We start from the raw sequence: 20,610 nt of genomic DNA, 5'->3' as shown, positions 1-20,610 counted from the left end.
AAGGTTTCACTCAAAATACCCGGGGAAACCAGTGCTATAGGCCTTCCGGAGCCGGCCTTAAGGGGGGGGGGGGGGGGTACTGTAAGATTCTGGTACCTCTGGTACCCTTATTTTCTATTTTCTTTCGATATGCGTCCCACCTTTCTAATTAGGTGGTACGCATACACCTTTAAGACGGATGACGTCATCGCCGAGCGCCGCAGAGCGGCTATTTCAGCCGCCGGCGTTCTCTCTCACATTGTTCGTTCAACCTGCCTGTGTGTCCACATGCTTACAAGCTTGCCTTGCTACCGGAAACCTCCAGCTATTTTCTTTTACTTGGAAACAGACCGGAACCTTGCTACTGATCCCTGTATCTCGCTACTGGATCACTCCCTCACTACTGGACCCTTCTACTACTAACCTTACTAGTGATAAGTACCCCACAGGGGAATCCTCCATAACCTTACTTACACTATCTACCTCTGCACATTAAGGACTGTTACTATCTATGCATACTAACTCTATCATCTGCACTGTTACATAGATTGCTAGCTCTTGAGTCTACTACCATCTATCCTTGCACTGGGTTAGTCAATCCTGTATTTGTCATCTGCTGTCCTTACCACCTGTTACCATACTCGATTACTAACCTATCTGCATTCTACCTAATACCATCTAATACTCTCCTGAACATTTCTATCAAGTGCTTACCATCTCTGTCACTGTTCACACCTGTCCCTTCAGCACATCATCTTCATACTATCATATACATCCTATCACTCCAGGAACATCTTATTGAGTGTGTATATCTGTATGCTGAAGCTGACAGGCCCACAGTGATGAGTCTGGAGAGTTGGATCTGGTTATTCAACACATCTCTACATGACTACTGAGTGGAGATTCTGCAGCTGCAAATCCAGCCTACTACAAAAACGCAGGAGCGTTACACAGTGTTGGGCCCTTGCAGGGGGTGCACTGCAGGCATGCTGGAAGTAGGAGGGGTTATACCAGGATGGCTACCCCTTTTTGTTTGACAGAGTCGAAATCATCCTGCAAGCAGAAGTTTATCCAGACAGTCTCTGAATTCCTGTAGCTCTCAATGAATGAGAAAAAAAACTATTCATATTTAGTCTAACACATAAAAGAAATCTGAAAAAAATATACATTCTTTATAAAAAAAACAGGCAGTAATTCACAAACCTGTACGGAGTGAGTATGTTAAGGGGAGGAGGTTTATCACAAGTATTATAGATCTCTGTCACTGGGTTAGGGATGCTGTCCTTAGAAACCACTTGTTGGTCTTGGGTGGTGGAACTTTTGAAAGCTTTCCTCATGTTGATGTCTTGAAGTGAAACTATCAAAAGGAAAATAAAATTAGTAACAAATATTGCCAAGAAATATACAAAAATTTAAACATTTCTGAATTCTCCAATGAGTACACATGCCATCACCATTATTGGCACTTCACACTGCCCTGCCCACTGCAGAGAGTGGACAACTACTTAGAATTAGATATGAGCAATTTTCCTGCTGCTAACTAAGGGCAGGTATTTTATCTATGTCATGTACAGCCTATGGCCTATTAAAATAATGATTTTTCCTCTCAACTACTTTACCCCCCCCCCCCCTAAATACAAATCATAATACACAGAAGCTATTACTGTACCAAAACAAAGAAAAGGCAGAAATATGACTGAACATGGAGATATACAGGAGGCAGTATGGCAACTGGTTGTTGAGCAGAGGGCATAAAGGAAACAGTATGGAAGCTGAGGGTGAAGTAATGCAACTGAAGACATAGGAATATTGGGAAAAGCAGAAAAAGCTGAGTTGGAGCTGACCAAAGAGGAGAAAGGACAAAGCATAAGCTGATCATGTACCAAGGGACATAGGAAGACAAAATTAGATCATCATGAATGGAAGGGGTTTGAGAAAGGAGTAGGACCATAATCTGATAAAGGACAGGGGACGTGAAAGACTGGAGGCAGTGAAGAGATAATCATGGACCAGAGAAGAGACAAAAGGCAGTAGGAACTGATCCTGGACGAAGGTTTAAATGAGGCTGAGGGTGATCTCACCATAGACCAGGCATGTCCAACCTGCGGCCCGAAACCACAGGCAATGCGGCCCACTGCCCCCTGACAATTATTTTTTTTTCTGGGGAGGAAGGAAGTTGAGTCGGGGGCATGGCCACAGAGGCAGCCTCGGAGGGGGTCATCCACTAGTTGTGTTAAATTAGTGCTGGGGGGAGGGCACGGCAGCACGGGAAGAGCGCGGCTGCGTTTTATTACCTATATACCTTAACTAATAGTATATATTTTATATGCGGCCCGAGAAAATTTCTCTACACTCAATGTGGCCCAGAGAAGCCAAAAGGTTGGACACCCATGCCATAGACCATTTGAGAGAATACGCAGATTAAGGCACAGCATAGCTGGAGGGCATAGTTAGGCCTCATGTACACTGCTGCTCCTAAACGTGAGTTTAGGAGCTTTTGACGTTTTTTTGCCAAAGCCCCTGAATTTAACTCAATAAAAGCCTATGTGTCCAAGTACACATAGGTTTTTATCAGAGTTTAGGAGCAGCAGAGTTTAGGAGCAGTTAAACGTCCCTCTCCTGAATGCAGAAGAATCGCATTCAGGAGAGGAACGTTTTGGCACAAAATGCAAACAAAATCACAGTATCGCTCTTTTTTGCCACGTTTAGCATTTTTCTGCTGCCAGGAGAGTTACATTTAGGGTTGGCCAGTGTACATGTAGCCTAAATATGACTGCGCCTGGAAAAAGAAGGTAGAGTGCAAGCTGAAATTTGACTGGGGAAAGAGTGGGAGCTGAGTGTTGCCGATGGGTGTTGGGGGAGCAACAGCTGATTGTGTTGCACAAGGAGAGGATGCCGAGGAGGAAATGGTCGATTGGTAATTGGGGGGGGGGGGGGCTTGGAGAGAAGAAAATTGAGGGGGGGGGGTGATCCTGGGGAGCATCTTGCATGAAGTGGCATATACATTGTGTTTGCTAGAGAATTTAGTCAGCAAGATTCTACAGTATACATTGAGATTTGAGACACAAGCTGGTGCATCTGGGGAAGGGGGGGGGGCATACAACATAGGTGTGGACCTTGCTAGATGAAACACTAATGATAAAATAATGTCTACACAAGGGCATGGCAATTAAAGACTAAATATGTGTGCTAGAGGGTCAGACTGGATGCAGCCACTGTTTCGCCAACAAAAAGCCCAATCCCAATTGCTGTATCATATATGTGTCATATTTGGCAGGGAAAAACACTTTTAAAAGGAACAAACTACACATTTTCAAAATGGGAGTTTTTATACAAAGGTCCATAACAAGAAGATCAAACTGAAACTCCATTTCAGATATCCCTAACCTGCATGCACTGATTATTCTGTGCCATTATCGTCAAAGCTTTTCCCCACATGCTATAATTTTCTTCTATCCATCCTCCCCCAGCTTCCTGCCTCCGATTTGGCTTTTATACTTGGTGAATAAGCCAGACGTGCTAGTGGGGTGTCTTTCACCTTCTAATTTCATTTCACAGCTTGAAGATGCTCCAGAAAGCTTCCCTACCTACCTCCTCACAGATGTGACTACACCCTGCTGCTAATCTACTCTTCGCATGTATGAATGGCATCAAAGATTTTAGAACCATTTTCTATAAAACTGTTCTTTATCACCAGCCACTGATGTAAAGAAAAGGCTCCTAAGACATATTTTTCTGCACAGCCCATCCTCTATCAGTAGTCCTTTAAAAGAACAAAGAGGACATCAGCGGTTTGATGGAAAATAATGCTTTTTTTGGCCAGGACTTTATTTCAAACACTGGTACTACTGTAACAGACATCAGTTGAGTACAGCACCCTGAGCTGCTTTTTTATTTTTACAAGGAGGTGGGGGATTTTTTTTTTTTTTCTTCAATTTAAACACACAGCTAAACCCAGGTTTTAAACCTGAAATGTATTCTGCTTATAATTTACCTTCCTAGGTTCATCCATTCCCCCATCATCAAGATGCTAATGAATTTTGCAAATTAAATTGGTTAATATTATATACTTTTATACCCAGTGACATCATCATTGAGTTTCAGTGCAAGGCAATCAGTTCATGGCTGGTGGGAGGGTCCAGTGGGGTGCTGTATGTAGCTTTCTTTTTTTTTTACCAGATCCGTGTCGTAATCCAGTGTGAAACTTCGTCCCTGTATAGGGGATAGAATTTTCTCCTTCTTTGTGCAAGGTGACTGGTCCCATCACTGCCCACTCCTGTAGTTTTCTGCAGGTTGACTATAGAGGGTGGGGCTTGATGGGTTCCTCCCACAGGTCTGGATTTAAAACGGCATTTAGTGCACACAAAGTGGATATATATCCTTTGTGGCTATTAGAGCCGTTCACACATAAACGGACAGCTACTGCACTGTAAACCACAGTGGTCTACTGCACAGCAGCTGTTGTGAGCCAAGGATAGGGGGTGTGGGGTGCATGATTTAGCACATCACACAGCTCCATTATAAAAAAACTTTTTTTGAAGCACACAAAAGGGACACTGCATTAATCTCTTTGCACTACTGTACAGCGACATGTGATCCTGTCCAGTGCACTGTGAAATGCAGCATGTCTGCTTTTTATCGCAGATCACTGCAGTGCAGTTCCAGGCTGTGTTTCAGTGTGAATAGGAGACAGAGAAAACACATTTTTGTCTGTGTGTCCTAGTAGTGGCTGGTGTTCTTCCAGTGTGAAAAAAGCCACTGCACCATGTGTGGCCCTTAAAGTAGTTCTAAAGGCACAATGTTTTTTTACTTTATTGCATTCTGTGCAATAAGGTAAAAAAAAAACCTTCTGGGTGCAGGCCCCCTCAATACTTACCGGAGCCACATCTCAATAGAGTGATGTGCGCACAGCAGTGGAAGCCATTGACTCCTGGTGCTGTCAATCACAGCCAGTTAGCCAATGAGGAGAGAGTGGGGGTGGGGCCAAGCGATGCTCTGTGTGAATGGACAATTTCCATTCACAGGAGTGCAGCTCAGGAGCAAGCCTGATTGAGTGCCCCTATAGCAAGAGGCTTGCTATTCAGGGCACTCGGTAGGGCGGTGGAGCCACGACTGCTGGTGGGGGACCCAAAAAGAAGAGGATCGGGGCTGCTCTGTGCAAAACCATTGTTTGTTATTTTTTCTCAAAACAGTGATATTTATTAAGGTTTCATGACAATACAACAAAAAATTTAAAAAACTGTGCAAGTACAGAAAATGCTCATCAAGACAAAATTCAACAAGGTGCTTGGGTTAACAACAAAACAAATACATTCGTGGATCAGTGGCCATATATGGGAATGGTTCATAGCAGATCACAGTAACATTCCTACAAACAGGTGTCCGGACACTGTACCCATCTATCCCGCATTTTGTCAAACTTGAGGGGGCAACCCCTCTGCTTGTATAGCTATCTATGAAAGACATGTTTATTATTTAAAAAAAAATAAAAAATATTACAACCTTTGGATTCACTTTGAGGAATATATTTAATTGATTTGTTGTGCTCAGAGTTCAGCTATAAAATTTGCAGCGTACCCTTTTTGTCCTATTTGGAAATTTCAGCCCTGAAAAATCCTACTAGTTTACCTTGATTTTGAGGGGGCTGGGCGACTGTGTTCATCGTAACTAACCGTGTCTGTACTGTGCTGGCAGATCTTATTATCAGTTTTAAACTAGATTTTAACACTGTCATAACAAAGGGTTAAAGGTTTAGAAGCCAGGCTTCTTGCATTGTATAGTAATGAGAGAAGACTCAGCCTGTCCTTAGGACAGATTCCCTCTTACACTGTTCAAAAATCCCTGAAGTGAGACATGTGGCCTTCTCATAAAAAACATCTAAAAAAGATAAGAAATATTATATATATATATATATATATATATATATATATACATACAGTATCTCACAAAATTGAGTACACCCCTCACATTTTTATAAATATTTTAATATATCTTTTCATGTGACAACACTGAAGAAATGACAATTTGCTACAAAGTAGTGAGTGTACAGCTTGTATAACAGTGTAAATTTGCTGTCCCCCTCAAAATAACTCAACACACAGCCATTCATGTTTAAACCACTGGCAACAAAAGAGAGTACACCCCTAAGTGCAAATGTCCAAATTGGGCCCAATTAGCCATTTTCCCTCCACGTTGTCATGCGACTCGTCAGGTGTGAATGGGGAGCAGGAGGGTTAAATTTGGTGTTATCGCTCTCACTCTCTCATACTGGTCACTGGAAGTTCAACATGGCACCTCATGGCAAAAAACTCTGAGGATATGAAAAAAGAATGGTTGCTCTACATAAAGATGGCCTAGGCTATAGGAAGATTGCCAAGACCCTGAAGACCCTGAAACTGAGCTGCAGCATGGTGGCCAAGACCATACAGCAGTTTAACAGGACAGGTTCCACTCAGAATAAACCTCACCAAGGTCGACCAAAGAAGTTGGGTGCATGTGCGCTCAGCGCCATTGCCAGAGGTTGTCTTTGGGAAATAGACGTATGAGTGCTGCCATCATTGCTGCAGAGGTTGAAAGGGTGGGGGGTCAGCCTGACAGTGCTCAGACCATCTGCCGCATACTGCATCAAATTGGTCTGCATGGCTGTCGTCCCAGAAGGAAGTCTCTTCTAAAGATGATGCACAAGAAAGCCACTAAACAGTTTGCTGAAGACAAGCAGAGTAAGGACATTGATTACTGGAACCATGTCCTGTGGTCTGATGAGACCAAGATAAACTTATTTGGTTCAGATGGTGTCAAGTGTGTGTGGCAGCAAACACGCAGGTGAGGAGTACAAAGACAAGTGTGTCTTGTCTACAGTCAAGCATGGTGGTGGGAGTATCATGCTCTGGGGCTACATGAGTGCTGCTGGCACTGGGGAGCTACAGTTCATTGAATGCCAACATGTACTGTGACATACTGAAGCAGAGTATGATCCCTTTCCTTTGGAGACTGGGCCACAGGGCAGTATTCCAACATGATAACGACCCCAAACACACCTCCAAGACGACCACTGCCTTGCTAAAGAAGCTGAGGGTAAAGGTGATGGACTGGCCAACCATGTCTCCAGACCTAAACACTATTGAGCATCTGTAGGGCATCCTCAAACGGAAGGTGGAGGAGCGCAAGGTCTCTAACATCCACCAGCTCTGTGATGTCATCATGGAGGAGTGGAAGAGGACTCCAGTGGCAACCTGTGAAGCTCTGGTGAACTCCATGCCCAAGAGGGTTAAGGCAGTGCTGGAAAAAAATGGTGGCCACACAAAATATTGACACTTTGGGCACAATTTGGACATTTTCACTTAGGGGTGTGCCAGTGGTTTATACATTAATGGCTGTGTGTTGAGTTATTTTGAGGGGACAGCAAATTTACACTGTTATACAAGCTGTACACTCAATACTGTATTGTAGCAAAGTGTAATTTCTTCAGTGTTGTCACATAAAAAAGGTATAATAAAAACTTCACAAAAATGTGAGGGGTGTACTTACTTTTTTGAGATACTGTGTATATATATATATATTTATATAATATTGGTATGCTTTGTAAATGGGAACACATAACAAACATGGTGGTGTATTCTTAAATTTGAATGCAAAAGTGCAATTACAATATCAAGGACTCTTAAGGTGACCTCTACACCTGACTTTCTTTAACAGCCGGACTACCATGACCGTTACATGGGGATTAATCTGTCTTTGCATATAATATAAATTACAAACTAGGGCAGTGAGATTCCCTTGTCTGCATCAGGAGGATTGAGAATTAATGAGTAGGGCAAGAACTGTTGCTGAAGTTTCAAAGATAAGAGGCCAGCCTGCTAGCACCAAATCCTAAAAACAGCAATAACCGTTTTAGTTAGACCGACCCCTAAAAACACAGGTGGGGCAAAGTTGTGATGACTATTAATCTTCTTTTTTTTTAAGGGCAATTTAAAAAATAAAAAATAAAAGGAACAAAAAAAAAATCACATAAACAAAGAAAACAAAAAAAAAAAGCAAACAATAAAAGACTAAAATGCAAAACAAAAATATATGTCTAAGCAGTAAAGTACGGGGTCTCCAATAAAACACATGCAGCCCTCACAGCTTGGGTACAGCCGTTTCAGATACACGATAAGCACTTAATTTTCTCAAGCCAGGACAATTACACATTGCTATAATGCTTCCAAATGCAATTATAAACCAAACCATAAAGTGTCATTATACAAATGTGTGTAGGCGAGAACTTGGCCGTTTCTGAACCAGCCAGAACAAGTTTTCATACAAATTATGAAGAGAGGGTAAGCTGCAATATGTTGCTAGCCAATTAATACTTAAGATAGCAACAGCACGCTCAGAGGGACAGTGGCGATCTCCTGCTAGGAGCCAGCCGTTGCCAGGTAATTAATAGTGTCTGTACGTGTCACACTTCTAATAGAGCGGCTTCTGTGCAATCACCCACCCTCTTCCACTGTTGAATCCAGCTGGGTGACTTTGACAGCAAGCCGATCAATTCTGTCTTGAAGAGAATTTGCTCTGATGTAGAAAGTGTTCGCCTCATTAAACAACTCGCCAAATATGTCTTCAGCATGCTTGCCTGCCAAACAGAGAAAAATATGTCAAAACACACACATACACAAACCCTGCTCATCTGACAGCCACATAGTTCATACAACCAGCAGCAACAATTATTTCTACTGTTGCTGGTTTGCTATTCAGATTGCTGTGTCTTACAGCCCAATTGAAGTAACAGAAATAGATATACAGTCATGTAGCCAATGTATTCACAACCTCCATTTTCACGGTATTCCGTCCACTTTTCTTTTACAGCAGGGTATCTAAATATGATTGTGCAGTCTAAGGTCTTGTTCACATGAACGAGCCAATCAGGGTTACCTGTCAGTTTTTTAGGCAGACCTGATCAAATGGTCCATTAAACCCTATGAACTGGTGGATGGGTATACACCTGCCTGCTCCAGTCTGATCTGGGAGATCTGCCTTCCTCCATCTAGGCAGATCGGAGGCAGTCGGGTGGAAACGTACATTGGGGTCCATTTACTCTCAGCCGCCAATAAGGCACAGTGGGATCTGTCCATGTCTGCTCTATAGCAACTGAGCAGACACTGACCTGTCATCCACCCACTCTGCTCAGATCAGCAAGGTATCAGCTGACAGATCCCCTGCTGATTGGAATGATTGGAACAGAGTCCCCCCCATGTGAAAGGGACCTAATAGACACCAGAGTTAGATCCAGCGCACCTGGTAATTAGCAATCAGTCAGAACCTTTAGGTTGGCCTTACACAGTTCGAATCTCGGTCGATTTAGCAGCAACCGATCAAGTTTCGAACCAATTATCTGCAGGCTGAATTTACCAAGTTGATCGATTAATCAACTTGGGTACAACCAACCTTTCAATTTCGCTTGCCATTATCGCAAGCGGCTGCTATAGCCGCTAGCAATGATCACTGTCATCTCCAGCTATCCTCTGCCCCCCCCCCCCCCCGCCGAAGAAGACAATTGCTCGGCAGGAGGGATTCCCCTGTCAGCAATGTCTGTGTTGATGTGGGAATCGCGCAAATTTCTTTCCTGCAACCAAAATTCAATTCAGACCATCTATGGCACATGTGTCAAACACAAGACCCATGGGCCAAATCCGGCCCTCCAGGCTATTTCATCTGGCCCTCACACCTCTCTTGCAGCTGTGGCAACCCCCTTGTTTCTGATTCAACCTTGTCTCAGCAGTCAGCAGCAGGGAGGACAGAATTCCTCTGCAAGACCCTGCTCTACCAAAAGTCAGGTTTATCTTGCTGAACCGGCCAAATTTCGGTATTGGCATACCAGGTTTTTCATGGGGTGTCTGCATGCAGCACTTGGCGGCTCCAGCTGCATGAACAAATTGACGATGTATGGGCTTCTGAACCCATGAGAATGAGGCCTAAAGGTATACCAAGTCTGTTAAAATTTAACATTTTATCCATTCAGTTTTGTTAGCTTAGTATACTTGCCCAATGTGATAATGCCAAAGCAAACAAACTAATATTATCAGACCATTGGCTTTGTAAATGTTTGCCATTGCTCCATTAATGGTTCATAAAAAACTGAAATATCAATTATCTAGTGATCTCTGTACTTCACAGACAGCAATGAGCAGACATTCTAAATTAGATGTGCATGATGCGTGAAGAAAGGAAGGTCCAAGAGTTCGATTTTTTTCCACACAATCAGATATGGCCAGCCATGTTTAGTCTTGTGCATACATTGAGGGGAATTTACTAAGACTGAGGAAGTCAGAATTTTGAGTGGCTGTCCATGGCAAACAATCAGCTTCTAGCTATCCTTTTTAAAGCTTAAATTAGAACTATAGGCAATTTTTATTTTTTATTTTTTTCATTTTGGATAGAGCAATGGAAGGTTATCCCTGTCAAATTTTTTTTTTTTTGCCATTTGTGTCCCATTGCACAGATTTCCCTTCACTTCATGTCCCATAGCCAAGCAGAAAGTGAGAGGAAATCCCTGCAAATTAAGGAACTCTCTTGGGGATCCCCAGGTCACCAGAAGTAGTGTTCCCATTGGAAAATTTCCCCTCTATTACTTTTCTGGGGAACCTCCAAAATTTTGGATTTTCTTTTACTTTCACTTTCAATGATAATGGTAATTATGACAAATAGAGAGGGTGAATCACCTCAACAGGGCCACAGACAGCAATAAAAACCAACAAGTGTTCTAATCCATCTACACTCTATACAAATCTAAAAGAAAAAAAGAAAAAAAAAAGGTTTTCCTTTAGTTATACTTTATTTGAACAAACTGAGAATAGAAGCTGACTGGTTACTATGTATAGTTGCTCAATATTCTATCTGCTCCAGTTGTACTAAATATGCCCCCCCCTTTTAATTAAGACTTGGTAAACTGCATAGTTTGTGGCAAGCTGCTTTGATTGGTTTGGTCATTTTTGTTATTAACAACTTCAGCTCTGGAAGGTTAATGACCAGGCCATTTTTTGCGATTCAGCACTGCGTTACTTTAACGAAAAATTGCACGGTCATGCGATGCTGTACCCAAATACAATTTATGTCCTTTTCCCCCCCACAAATAGAGCTTTCTTTTGGTGGTATTTGATCACCTCTGTTTTTAGATTTTGCGCTATAAACAAAAAAAGAGCGACAATTCTGAAAAATATTTTTTACTTTCTGCTATAAAAAATTCCCAACAAAAAAATTTAAAAAATCTATTTTTTTTTATCAGTTTAGACCAATTCATATTCTGCTACATATTTTTGGTAAAAAAAATCCCAAAAAGCGTATATTCCTGGCAGGGAAGAGGTTAACACAGGGGGGTGATCAAAGGGTTAAATGTATGCCTGTTTGTGCTTTCTGACTGTGGGGGGGGGGGGATCTGTGACAGGCACAGAGAGATCGGGGTTTCAGCTTAGCTGAAACTCATGATCTCTCTCTGCCTGTGTGACAGTGACTGCTTTGTTTGCATAAGCAGGCGGGTTTTCTGTCAGTTTCTGTGAAGAACGCCGCTGCTCCTCCCACGGTCTGGCTCCTGCTGTATCTAATCACAGCGGCAGCGCGGCTCGGGCAGCACGCGCGCCACCAAGACCGTGTGCACATAATCCTGTAGCTCTACATGATTATGCGCAGCTGAGCCATCCTGCCGCAGTAAATCTGTGTGGGGCGGTCAGCAAGTGGTTAAAGCAACTCTTTTGTTACCCACTGTATTAGGCATTATGCATACCTCTCTGACTTCTGTGTACTCCTGTATGCACTATGGTTCCATCCACCGATCCTTACATCACTGCTGTGTTCTGTAGTCATACAGGGATCAGAAAATGAAACCAAAGTGTGCAATGGGGACACTCAAGCACCAGACACTCCATGAAGTGTCAAATGCTGAAGAGTGTGACGGAGGCTGCAGAGCTTCTAAGGAGTCAAGAAAGAGGACATGGGCCTCCTCAAATGGGTGTTAAAAAACTATTTTGCTGCAGTAACTTGCTCTTTAGATTTTATTATTTTTAATTTAATGTTAGACAGTCACTTTAACAGCTGGTTGAAAGTGATTGGATTTTTGTAAAGCACGCACCACTAAACTGGACAGCATGTACCTCTGACTGTTCAACAGAAGCCAGTCTAACGACCAGCTTCTGTCCAACGGTCATGCTTGAAAAACAGCATTAGATCAGCGCTTTCAGCCAACGGGTCCAGCGCTGATCAGTGTATGCTGATGGATGAAGGGGGGCAGGGGCTCAGTTTTTTTCGTTTAGCCCACTGGCTGAATTAGAGCAAGTAAATGCCTATACTGTACCATTTCTACTCAAAAATAATCATCTGCATTGGTTTATATAAGAGAAAAAGGGAAATAAAAAGTTTTTACTCAGGCTGCTAAGCTGTCGGATGATTGCTGCAAGTGTATTATTGGTTACACATTCCAGTTCACTGGTGATCCCGTCTGGCACAGTTCCCCGGCACAGATGCCTGGGCTCTATGTTCCTCTTGACCAGCGGCATGGCTCATAGCTGTAACCAAGAGAGAGAAGAAAAATGGGTTATACTCATCAACCTAACCAAATAAGAAATCAATGACATGTTTGCTGTAATTTACTATCGGTCTGTTAGAGAATCACCCCTCCCAATAGGTTAGATTTACTTTCCTTTTAAATCTCAGTTAGCAGTTTATAGAGCTCTGCTAAATCAGATTTGAATCCTGAAGCAGTTAATAGGACAAACTGATGAATCAGCTTCATCAATACCAATACAATGGGACAATGAATGAATCAATAACAAACAAAACAAAAATAATTACACTAAATCCAGTGCACAGTCAGCAAGAAGATATACTGTACATAATACTATGCAAGATAAAAACAATAAAACATGTTTCATGAAGTTAGCTGCAATCATTTAAATAATAGAGAATACCACGCTAATGTCCAAAAGAAGGCAAAGATAAGCAACCAGCATTACAGAGGACAAAGGTATAAAAATTATAACAATCATAAGTATCAATCATGATTTCAATGATGAATATACACACAAAATAAATCACAATGTTTAAGAAACTTGTGTGAAAAATGTTATGTGCAGTTAGTAAATAGTCAAAATTAGGTATAAATAATAACTAATAGCACCACATTTATGTTGAGTATATGAGCAGTGGTGTATAAACACCTAGTATATGATGTCTAAGTAGACGAAACATGTTGGGTCAAGTCCTGTATGTGCCATTGCGTACCTATGATGTTTACTGAATATTAACTTGAAAGCCATTTTTATCTACTGAATTGCAAGTGTTGTGAACTTTTAATAAACCCCTTTATTGTATGGTTTTACACTATGTGGAGGTTTCTTGTTTTCCTGTTCTGGATGATATACCTATTTGAGCTTTATTAGAGAAGAAATGATCCATGCTTGACTGTGATGCCACTGACCCCCTACTGAGTCATTCCATTGAGGGTGGAAGTCAGGCTTTCTGTTGTGTGGACAGTTGTACGGAGAGTGGTGGTAGAGACAATACATTCCCCCCCCCCCACTAGATGTTTATACACCACGGCTCATATTGATCCAATAGGCATAAGCCAAATTGGGTCCACTTGTTCCAGGAAAGTTTCACAGCGGTGTCCTCTGGTCGTGGGTTTCGGAATTATCCAGTATCCACTTGGATCACGCTTTGGAGATTTGTGTTTCACACACTTGTTTGGACTTTTTAGGTTTATGGACTAATGGAATAATTTTATATAATTTATTTTATAATTTTTGAGTGTGGATATGTCACGTTTATTATGATTTGCTGTACTATTATTCAGTTCACTCTATCACATATAATAAGGTCATCTGTTTTGTTACCAATGTCTTAAACACCCACTCAGATATACTCAACATATTTGTGGTGGTATTAATTATTATTTATACCTAATTTTGACTATTTACTAACTGCACATAACATTTTTCACACAAGTTTCTTAACCATTATGATTAAATGTGTGTGTATATTTATCATTTAAATCATACTTATGATTTGTATTAGCACTGCACATATTGTTATAATCTTTATTTTTTACCTAAGAAGTGGAATGGGTAGGATTCATGAGAGGAGAGGAGGCAAACTTTTTTCTTCAGTTGCATTTAAGTGTGTCACATGCATTTATATACATTGTGAAAAAAATGCAGCACTGGTCTGACTTTTCATTCGGGTACACTCCCTATTCTAAAGATGACTTGCACCTAATTGGAAGGGAGTCTGCTGTGCTCGGAAAAAGGTTTCCAGGAAAGCTGGTGGAGTATTTAAACCAGGATCGAGGAGGAAGGGAGAATTAGAACATAATGGGTCAGACAAGTTAAGATTAAAGCTGGCCATACATGGATTGAAATTTGGCAAGTTCAGTAGGGATCAGCCAAATTTCTATCCATGTACAGACACTGTGGTTGAACAGAAGTTGATCTACTTATCGACTTCTTTACAACCACCCTGTTGAAAACAATATGCTCGATCAGTGCTGCAGGCTATAGTAGGCAGTGCTGATCAGTGTTATCAAATGGCGAGAAAAATCTCCCTGCTGTCAGAATGCAGTCACAACAGTGAGGATTTCACCATCATCGAGTGTGTGGATGGGGAGATCAGGTCAGTTTTTTTTTTATTAAAACTGCTAGTTGAATGAAAAAAAAAAAAAAATAGACTCGGTTATGGCTAACTTTAGACAATAATTGGGGTATGGAATGGGGAGAAAGGCTAAGGCAGGTGTTAGGGAGATTCCCATGTTACAAGCAACTATTGGCAGTTTCAACAACCATTGGCAATTGCAATCTGGTATTGCTGAATCTTGGCTTCATTCTTCTAATGACTGGGCTATTAATATTCCTGGCTATGCTCTTTCAGAAAGACAGGGTAAAATTGTGTTTGAAGTGATCCCAAAGTGAGTGTGAAAGAGAACCTTGTTGATGGAGAATATGTTGGAGCTGAGGCATTATGTGTGGAGCTGCAACTGGGTGTGCATACCCATAATTATTGGCATTTGTTATAGCCCCCACCTCCCTCAGTGTTAATGGGAGGTGGAGACTCAACTCCTTGTACAGATAAAGGCTACAGGGGCTGGGACAGTGGGAACAATGGGAGACTTTAACTACCTGGAAATTGACTGGAGTAATGACACTAATGGAACAGTAAGGCCTCTTGTGCATGGTACTGATGATTGAACATCAGCATTTCTGGAGATATTTTCTGGAGTTTATTTTTTGTTTTTACAAGTATTTGTGCACAATACTGACCAGGAACTTTGCATTTTTTTACTGATACTTTGTTTGTTTGTTAATCACTGATCAAAACACAGCGCCTTTTTTACGTCCCTGTGTGTACAGGCACATTGTTCACAATGGACTGCATTTTAGATCAGTTAAAAAAAAAAGCCTGTAAACCTGAGCATTTTCATGCAGCAGTGTGCAAGAGGCCTAATAAGGCAGGCACTTTTAAATCCATTACAAGTCAATTTTATTGTACAGTTTATAGAAGCCTCAAGAAATAATGCTCTGCTGGACCTAGTCAAAACATGCAGCTTATTACTAATGTTCATATAAAAGAACATCTGTGTAGCAGTGACTGTAACACTATTTCATTTAACATTAGCTGTAAGCAACAAGCACATACTGGAAAGATAAATACATTTAAACTATAAGAAGGCAACTTTTTTGAGCTTTTAGAGCCCATTCAGACAGGGGCGACATGACTTGCTGGGGCGACCTGTGAAGTCGCAGTGCACAGCGTGCACCGCGACCTCGGCGCGACATGCACGGACTTCATATAATTGAAGTCAATGCAAGTCACCTCCAGGTCGCCCCAAAGTAGTACAGGACTCTTTTTCTAAGTCGGAGCGACTTGTGTCGCTCCTATTAGAACGGGTCCTGTGCTAGTCAATGGCAGGCGACCGACCGCGACTTGTCAGGCGACCAAGTCACTTGACAAGTCGCGCTAGTGTGAATGGACCCTTATAGCAGGGGTACCTAATTAAAATTTATGGAGGCCCAATCGATAAAATTTTCTTTCACCAGAGGTCCAAATTGCCTTTTTTTTCTTTTTAAGCCCTCTCCTCTTATATCACAGTCCCTTGTATCGTTGTTCTCAGCTGTCCTCTGCCCCTTCAAATCCCTCCCCCCAGTACTGTCCTCTGCCCCTTCACATCCCTCCCCCACAGTTCTGTCCTCTGCCCCTTCACATCCCTCCCCCACAGTTCTGTCCTCTGCCCCTTCACATCCCTCCCCTACAGTTCTGTCCTCTGCCCCTTCACATCCCTCCCCCACAGTTCTGTCCTCTGCCCCTTCACATCCCTCCCCCCACAGTACTGTCCTCTGCCCCTTCACATTCCTCCCCCACAGTACTGCCCTCTGCCCTTTCACATCACTCCTCAGCAGAACAGTGCCTTCGCAACCCCTTACAACACTGTCCCCCCTTTACATCTCCCCCCACCGCACTGCCTCCTTTACATCTCCCCCAAAGCACTAACCCCTGTGACATTACAGTCCCCCCCAAGTAGTATGCTCTGTCCTCCTCACATCAACCCCCCCCCCTACAGCACTGCCCCCTTCACATCTCCCATCCCCCCCACAGCACTGTCCCCGTTTTCATCCCCCTCCAGAGCACTGCCCTCTCCCTGAACACCCCCCCCCCACAGCACTGTCCCTCTTCACATTTTACCCCCCACAGCACTTCCCCCCTTTTACATCAACCCAACCCCAGCACTGCGCTTCTACACATTTTACCCCCCCTCTCCCCACAGCACTGCCCCCCATTACATCACCCCCCCATAGCTCTGCCCCGCCTTACATTTTATCCCCCACAGATCTGCACCCCCTTTACATCAACCCCACTCCAGCAGTGTCCTTCTTCACATTTTAACACCCCCCCCCCCCACAGCACTGTCCCTCTTCACATTTTACCCCCACAGCACTTCCCCCCCTTTACATCAACCCAACCCCAGCACTGCGCTTGTACACATTTTACCTCCCCTCCCCACAGCACTGCCCCCCATTACATCACCCCCAAAACAATGCCCCGCCTTACATTTTATCCCCCACAGCACTGCACCCCCTTTACATCACCCCAGCAGCGTCCTTCTTCACATTTTACCACCCCCCCCCCACAGCACTGCCCCCATCACATCACATCACTCCCCCCCTCCCACAGCACTGCCCCTCTTCAGATCATTCCCCTCACACACAGCAAGAGTAGGGTCCTCTGGCCCCTTCTCATCCCTCCAGTACTGTCCTCTGCTGATTTTACATCACTCCCCAGTAGAACTGTGCCCCCTTAACATCTCCCCCACAATACTGCCCCCCTTTACATCTCCCCCCCTCCCATAGCACATCCAAAGTAAAAAATGAACTATATTTAGAGAAAATAAAAAGGAATTAAATGTAATAGTAACTGAGGCCTGAACATGTAGACAAAAAAGGGGGAGCTCAAGTCCATAATGGGGATAGTATTAACATAGCCCCAAAGGCCATCATCCCGGGACCAAAATTTTCAGCAAGCATGTGCTTTTCTGTAGAAGTGATCTGAGCGGCCCATGACTTCTACAGGATGCCCTCTCCCACCACTGCCTTTACTGGCCAGAGGAGAGATATGGGGTCTAATAAATCTCAGATCACTCCATAAAAAGGACCTGTCAAAGCCCATGCTTTCACAAGGGAAGTTGAAAAAGTTGCCCGCATGCAAATGCGATTGCATACATAAGTCCCTCACGTATGTAAGCAGTGATCACACCACACATGTGAGGTATCGCCACGATTGTCAGAGCAAGAGCAATAATTCTAGGGACAGCCCTCCTGTTTAACCCTAAACTAGTAACCTGTAGAGGGTTTTAAACTATTACAGAGATTTTTAGGTACCGTAGTTTGTCTCCATTCCATGGGCATGCACAATAATAAAGTGCAACATGTTAGGCATCTATTTTTTTGGGCACAACATCATCTTTTATATTTAAAAGGGGTTAGTTTAACTTCTGTGGTTGAAAAAATAATTGGGAGTTTGATAAAAAAAAGACTGCATACAAAAGCTTCTGCTAGAAAACAATATTTGAAGCAACAGACAGCATGGAATCATAAAAAACTGAAGATGTCAAACAAATCTGCTTTCTTTTTATGAGGAAGTAAGTAAAAACAGATAAAGGAGTGGCTGTGGATACAATATACAATGACTTTATAAAAGCATTTAACACAGTTCCCCACAAATTGCTAATGTGTACGTTAAACTGGAACTTAACTCTCTCAAACATTAACTATATTAGTCCCTATGCTGCTAGAATTAGTAAATAGATAGAAATGTACTATATATTATATTTTCTTGTTTAAAATGTTTTTTTTTCTTTACATTATCTCAGTTGCCTAATTTTTTCTTCCCTGGTCTGGTGGGGGGAGGGGGGGGGATTTATCAGCTAAGCACGCCCTCCTGCCCACATGCCTGAGCTAAGGGCAGATGGATGGATTCCAGAAAGTAAATGCTACATGAATCAGTTGCCTTTACTCAAGACAGACACAGCTAGAAATGCTAGGGAGTGTTTTTCAAAGTGATGGCAACATGCATAGATGGGTGAGTTTGCTTTGAATATTAAAATTAAATTAAATAGTGTTTTTAGTTTGCAGTGCTCAGATAAGCAGTCAGCTGCAGAGAGGACAAAGCTCCTCCTCATCTGTTAGATGAGAAACTGTAAGGCCCCTTTCACACAGGTGGACCGTTCAGATCCGCCTGTCAGTTTTTTTGGCGGACCTGAACGGTCCCCCCATGCATCTCTATGGGGCATCGGATGTCAGCGGAGACATGTCCGATGACATCTGATCCAATCTGTCAAATCTGGACGGATGGAAACCCTATTTTCCATCCATCCAGCAGATCGGATGGGATGGGATCGGATGAGAACGGACCGACGAATCGTTCCCATCCGATTTCCCCATAGAGATGCATGGGGATCTGACAGCTGTGTCTCCGCACACAGCGCAGAGACACAGCTGTCATCCGCCTGCTCAGCGGGGGATTGGCGGATGGATCCCATGCTGAGAAAAATGGAGTCCACCTGACCGACTCTGTGTGTGAAAGGGCCCTAAGTGTCACTAAAGATCTAGTTAGGCCACTACTCTACGCTGCTTACTGAAGAGGAGTCTGTACCTGAGAACCTGCATTGCAAGATCTTTCCGCTGGTCAGAAAGTCAAAGTGCTGAAATTTCAAGCACTATTACCAGCACTGCCCAGTTCTCTCTGTGGACTACAGATGACCTCCACACTCTGGAAATATGGAAAGGGGATTGATTCTGTGGTCAATATTAGGAATGATCAACCTAAGGTGACCACTGCTCTTCTAAAGATACAGTACAGTGAGAGAGCATATTACTCCTAGGATAAGTGGTGTGTTACTAGCAGGATTACCAGCAAAAAAAAAAGGAAAAATTAATACAACGACCACATCTATGAGATGCTGAGCTAGAATTTATTATATTTTGTTCTCTGTTTTAGATACAATTTAGGGGCAGGATGTCCTGTCACCAGCCAACTTGTTCCTGAAGCCATGGGGACCTGGCCACTGGCATTCCTGGGGTGAGCGGTGTTAGAGGTGAACCTCTCCATGGCTGCATGGAAAGCGTAGGATCTGGCATAGGGTTCTGTTCTCCTCTCTGCTCTAAACTGCTGAGACAAGGTGGGGACGGAGACAAGATGGGGGAGCAGCAGCTGCAGGAGAGGTGCGAGGGCCACATGAAAACCTTCAGCCTTTACAACCACTTTAATGCATTGTACAGTTTGTTTAAATTTAATTGTTGAAAATGCAAAAAAAAAATCACAAGTAAGAAAAACAGTGGAACAGAATAGTATGTAATATGATGTGCTCAATATAACATTTAAAAAAAAAATCCATAAAAGAGTATCATATAGCACATCAAGGTAAGTTATTAGTCTGTTACAGCATTTCAGAATGTGCACTAGAAATACCAGACCCAGAGATATTTCATCCCTGGATTGGAATTGTGGACAAAATTTATTTAAGATAGAAAAACAACCTCTGTGGCTCAGAAGCGAGCACGCACAAGTGCTCCCAGAACAAGGAGCTTGCACTGGGGGCACTCAGCAGGAGGGAGGGGGCAGGAGCATCGTGGGGGGACCCGATAAGAGGAGGATCGGGGCTGCTCTGTGCAAAACCATTCCATAGAACAGGCAAGTATAACATGTTTTTTTTTAAAAAAAAGGTGAACCCTTATGCAGGCCATACATGGGTTGAATACCAAATGAATTTTCTTTCGAAAATCAGAAATTTTACACCTTTTGTGATCCAATGGTGCCACAATTGATTTCAAAATTCGACTAACCAAGCCTTCAATTTCCCCTTATGTTGCTACAGAAAATAATTTTCATGGCTGGGAATCTTCTTTTCTTTCTGGGCATTTTCTTTTTTTGCACTCATTCGCATTTCTTCGTTTTTCAAAAAATTTCTAACATGCCTGATCACTCAAATTTAATGGCTGCACGAAAATTGGCCATTGCTGCAGCCCACTAATGGTGCAAAAATTTGAATAAAAATTCTTAGATAAGATTTTCAAAAGAAAATTCTTCCGAAATTCAACCGATGTTTGGCCGGCCTTA

General features: G+C 42.7%; 1 protein-coding gene across 1 annotated transcript in view; it reads right to left on the bottom strand.

The window, feature by feature from the left end:
- Positions 1–12,506, bottom strand: part of WASF3 (WASP family member 3) — a gene marked incomplete at its 5' end in the record, with an annotated part of 45,944 nt that extends 33,438 nt beyond the window's left edge. The window contains 3 exons of the mRNA XM_082245067.1: positions 1,183–1,336; positions 8,459–8,593; positions 12,374–12,506. Of these exons, the coding sequence (XP_082101193.1) occupies positions 1,183–1,336; positions 8,459–8,593; positions 12,374–12,506 (422 nt within the window). The remainder of the gene's footprint in view (positions 1–1,182; positions 1,337–8,458; positions 8,594–12,373) is intronic.
- Between the last annotated feature and the right edge of the window lie 8,104 nt (positions 12,507–20,610).

The sequence above is a fragment of the Pelophylax lessonae genome (assembly GCF_965119305.1).
Source record: "Pelophylax lessonae genome assembly, chromosome: 2".
NCBI lineage: Eukaryota > Metazoa > Chordata > Amphibia > Anura > Ranidae > Pelophylax > Pelophylax lessonae.
The sequence above is the reverse complement of the archived record's forward strand: the minus strand, read 5'-3'. Positions and strand labels throughout refer to the sequence as shown.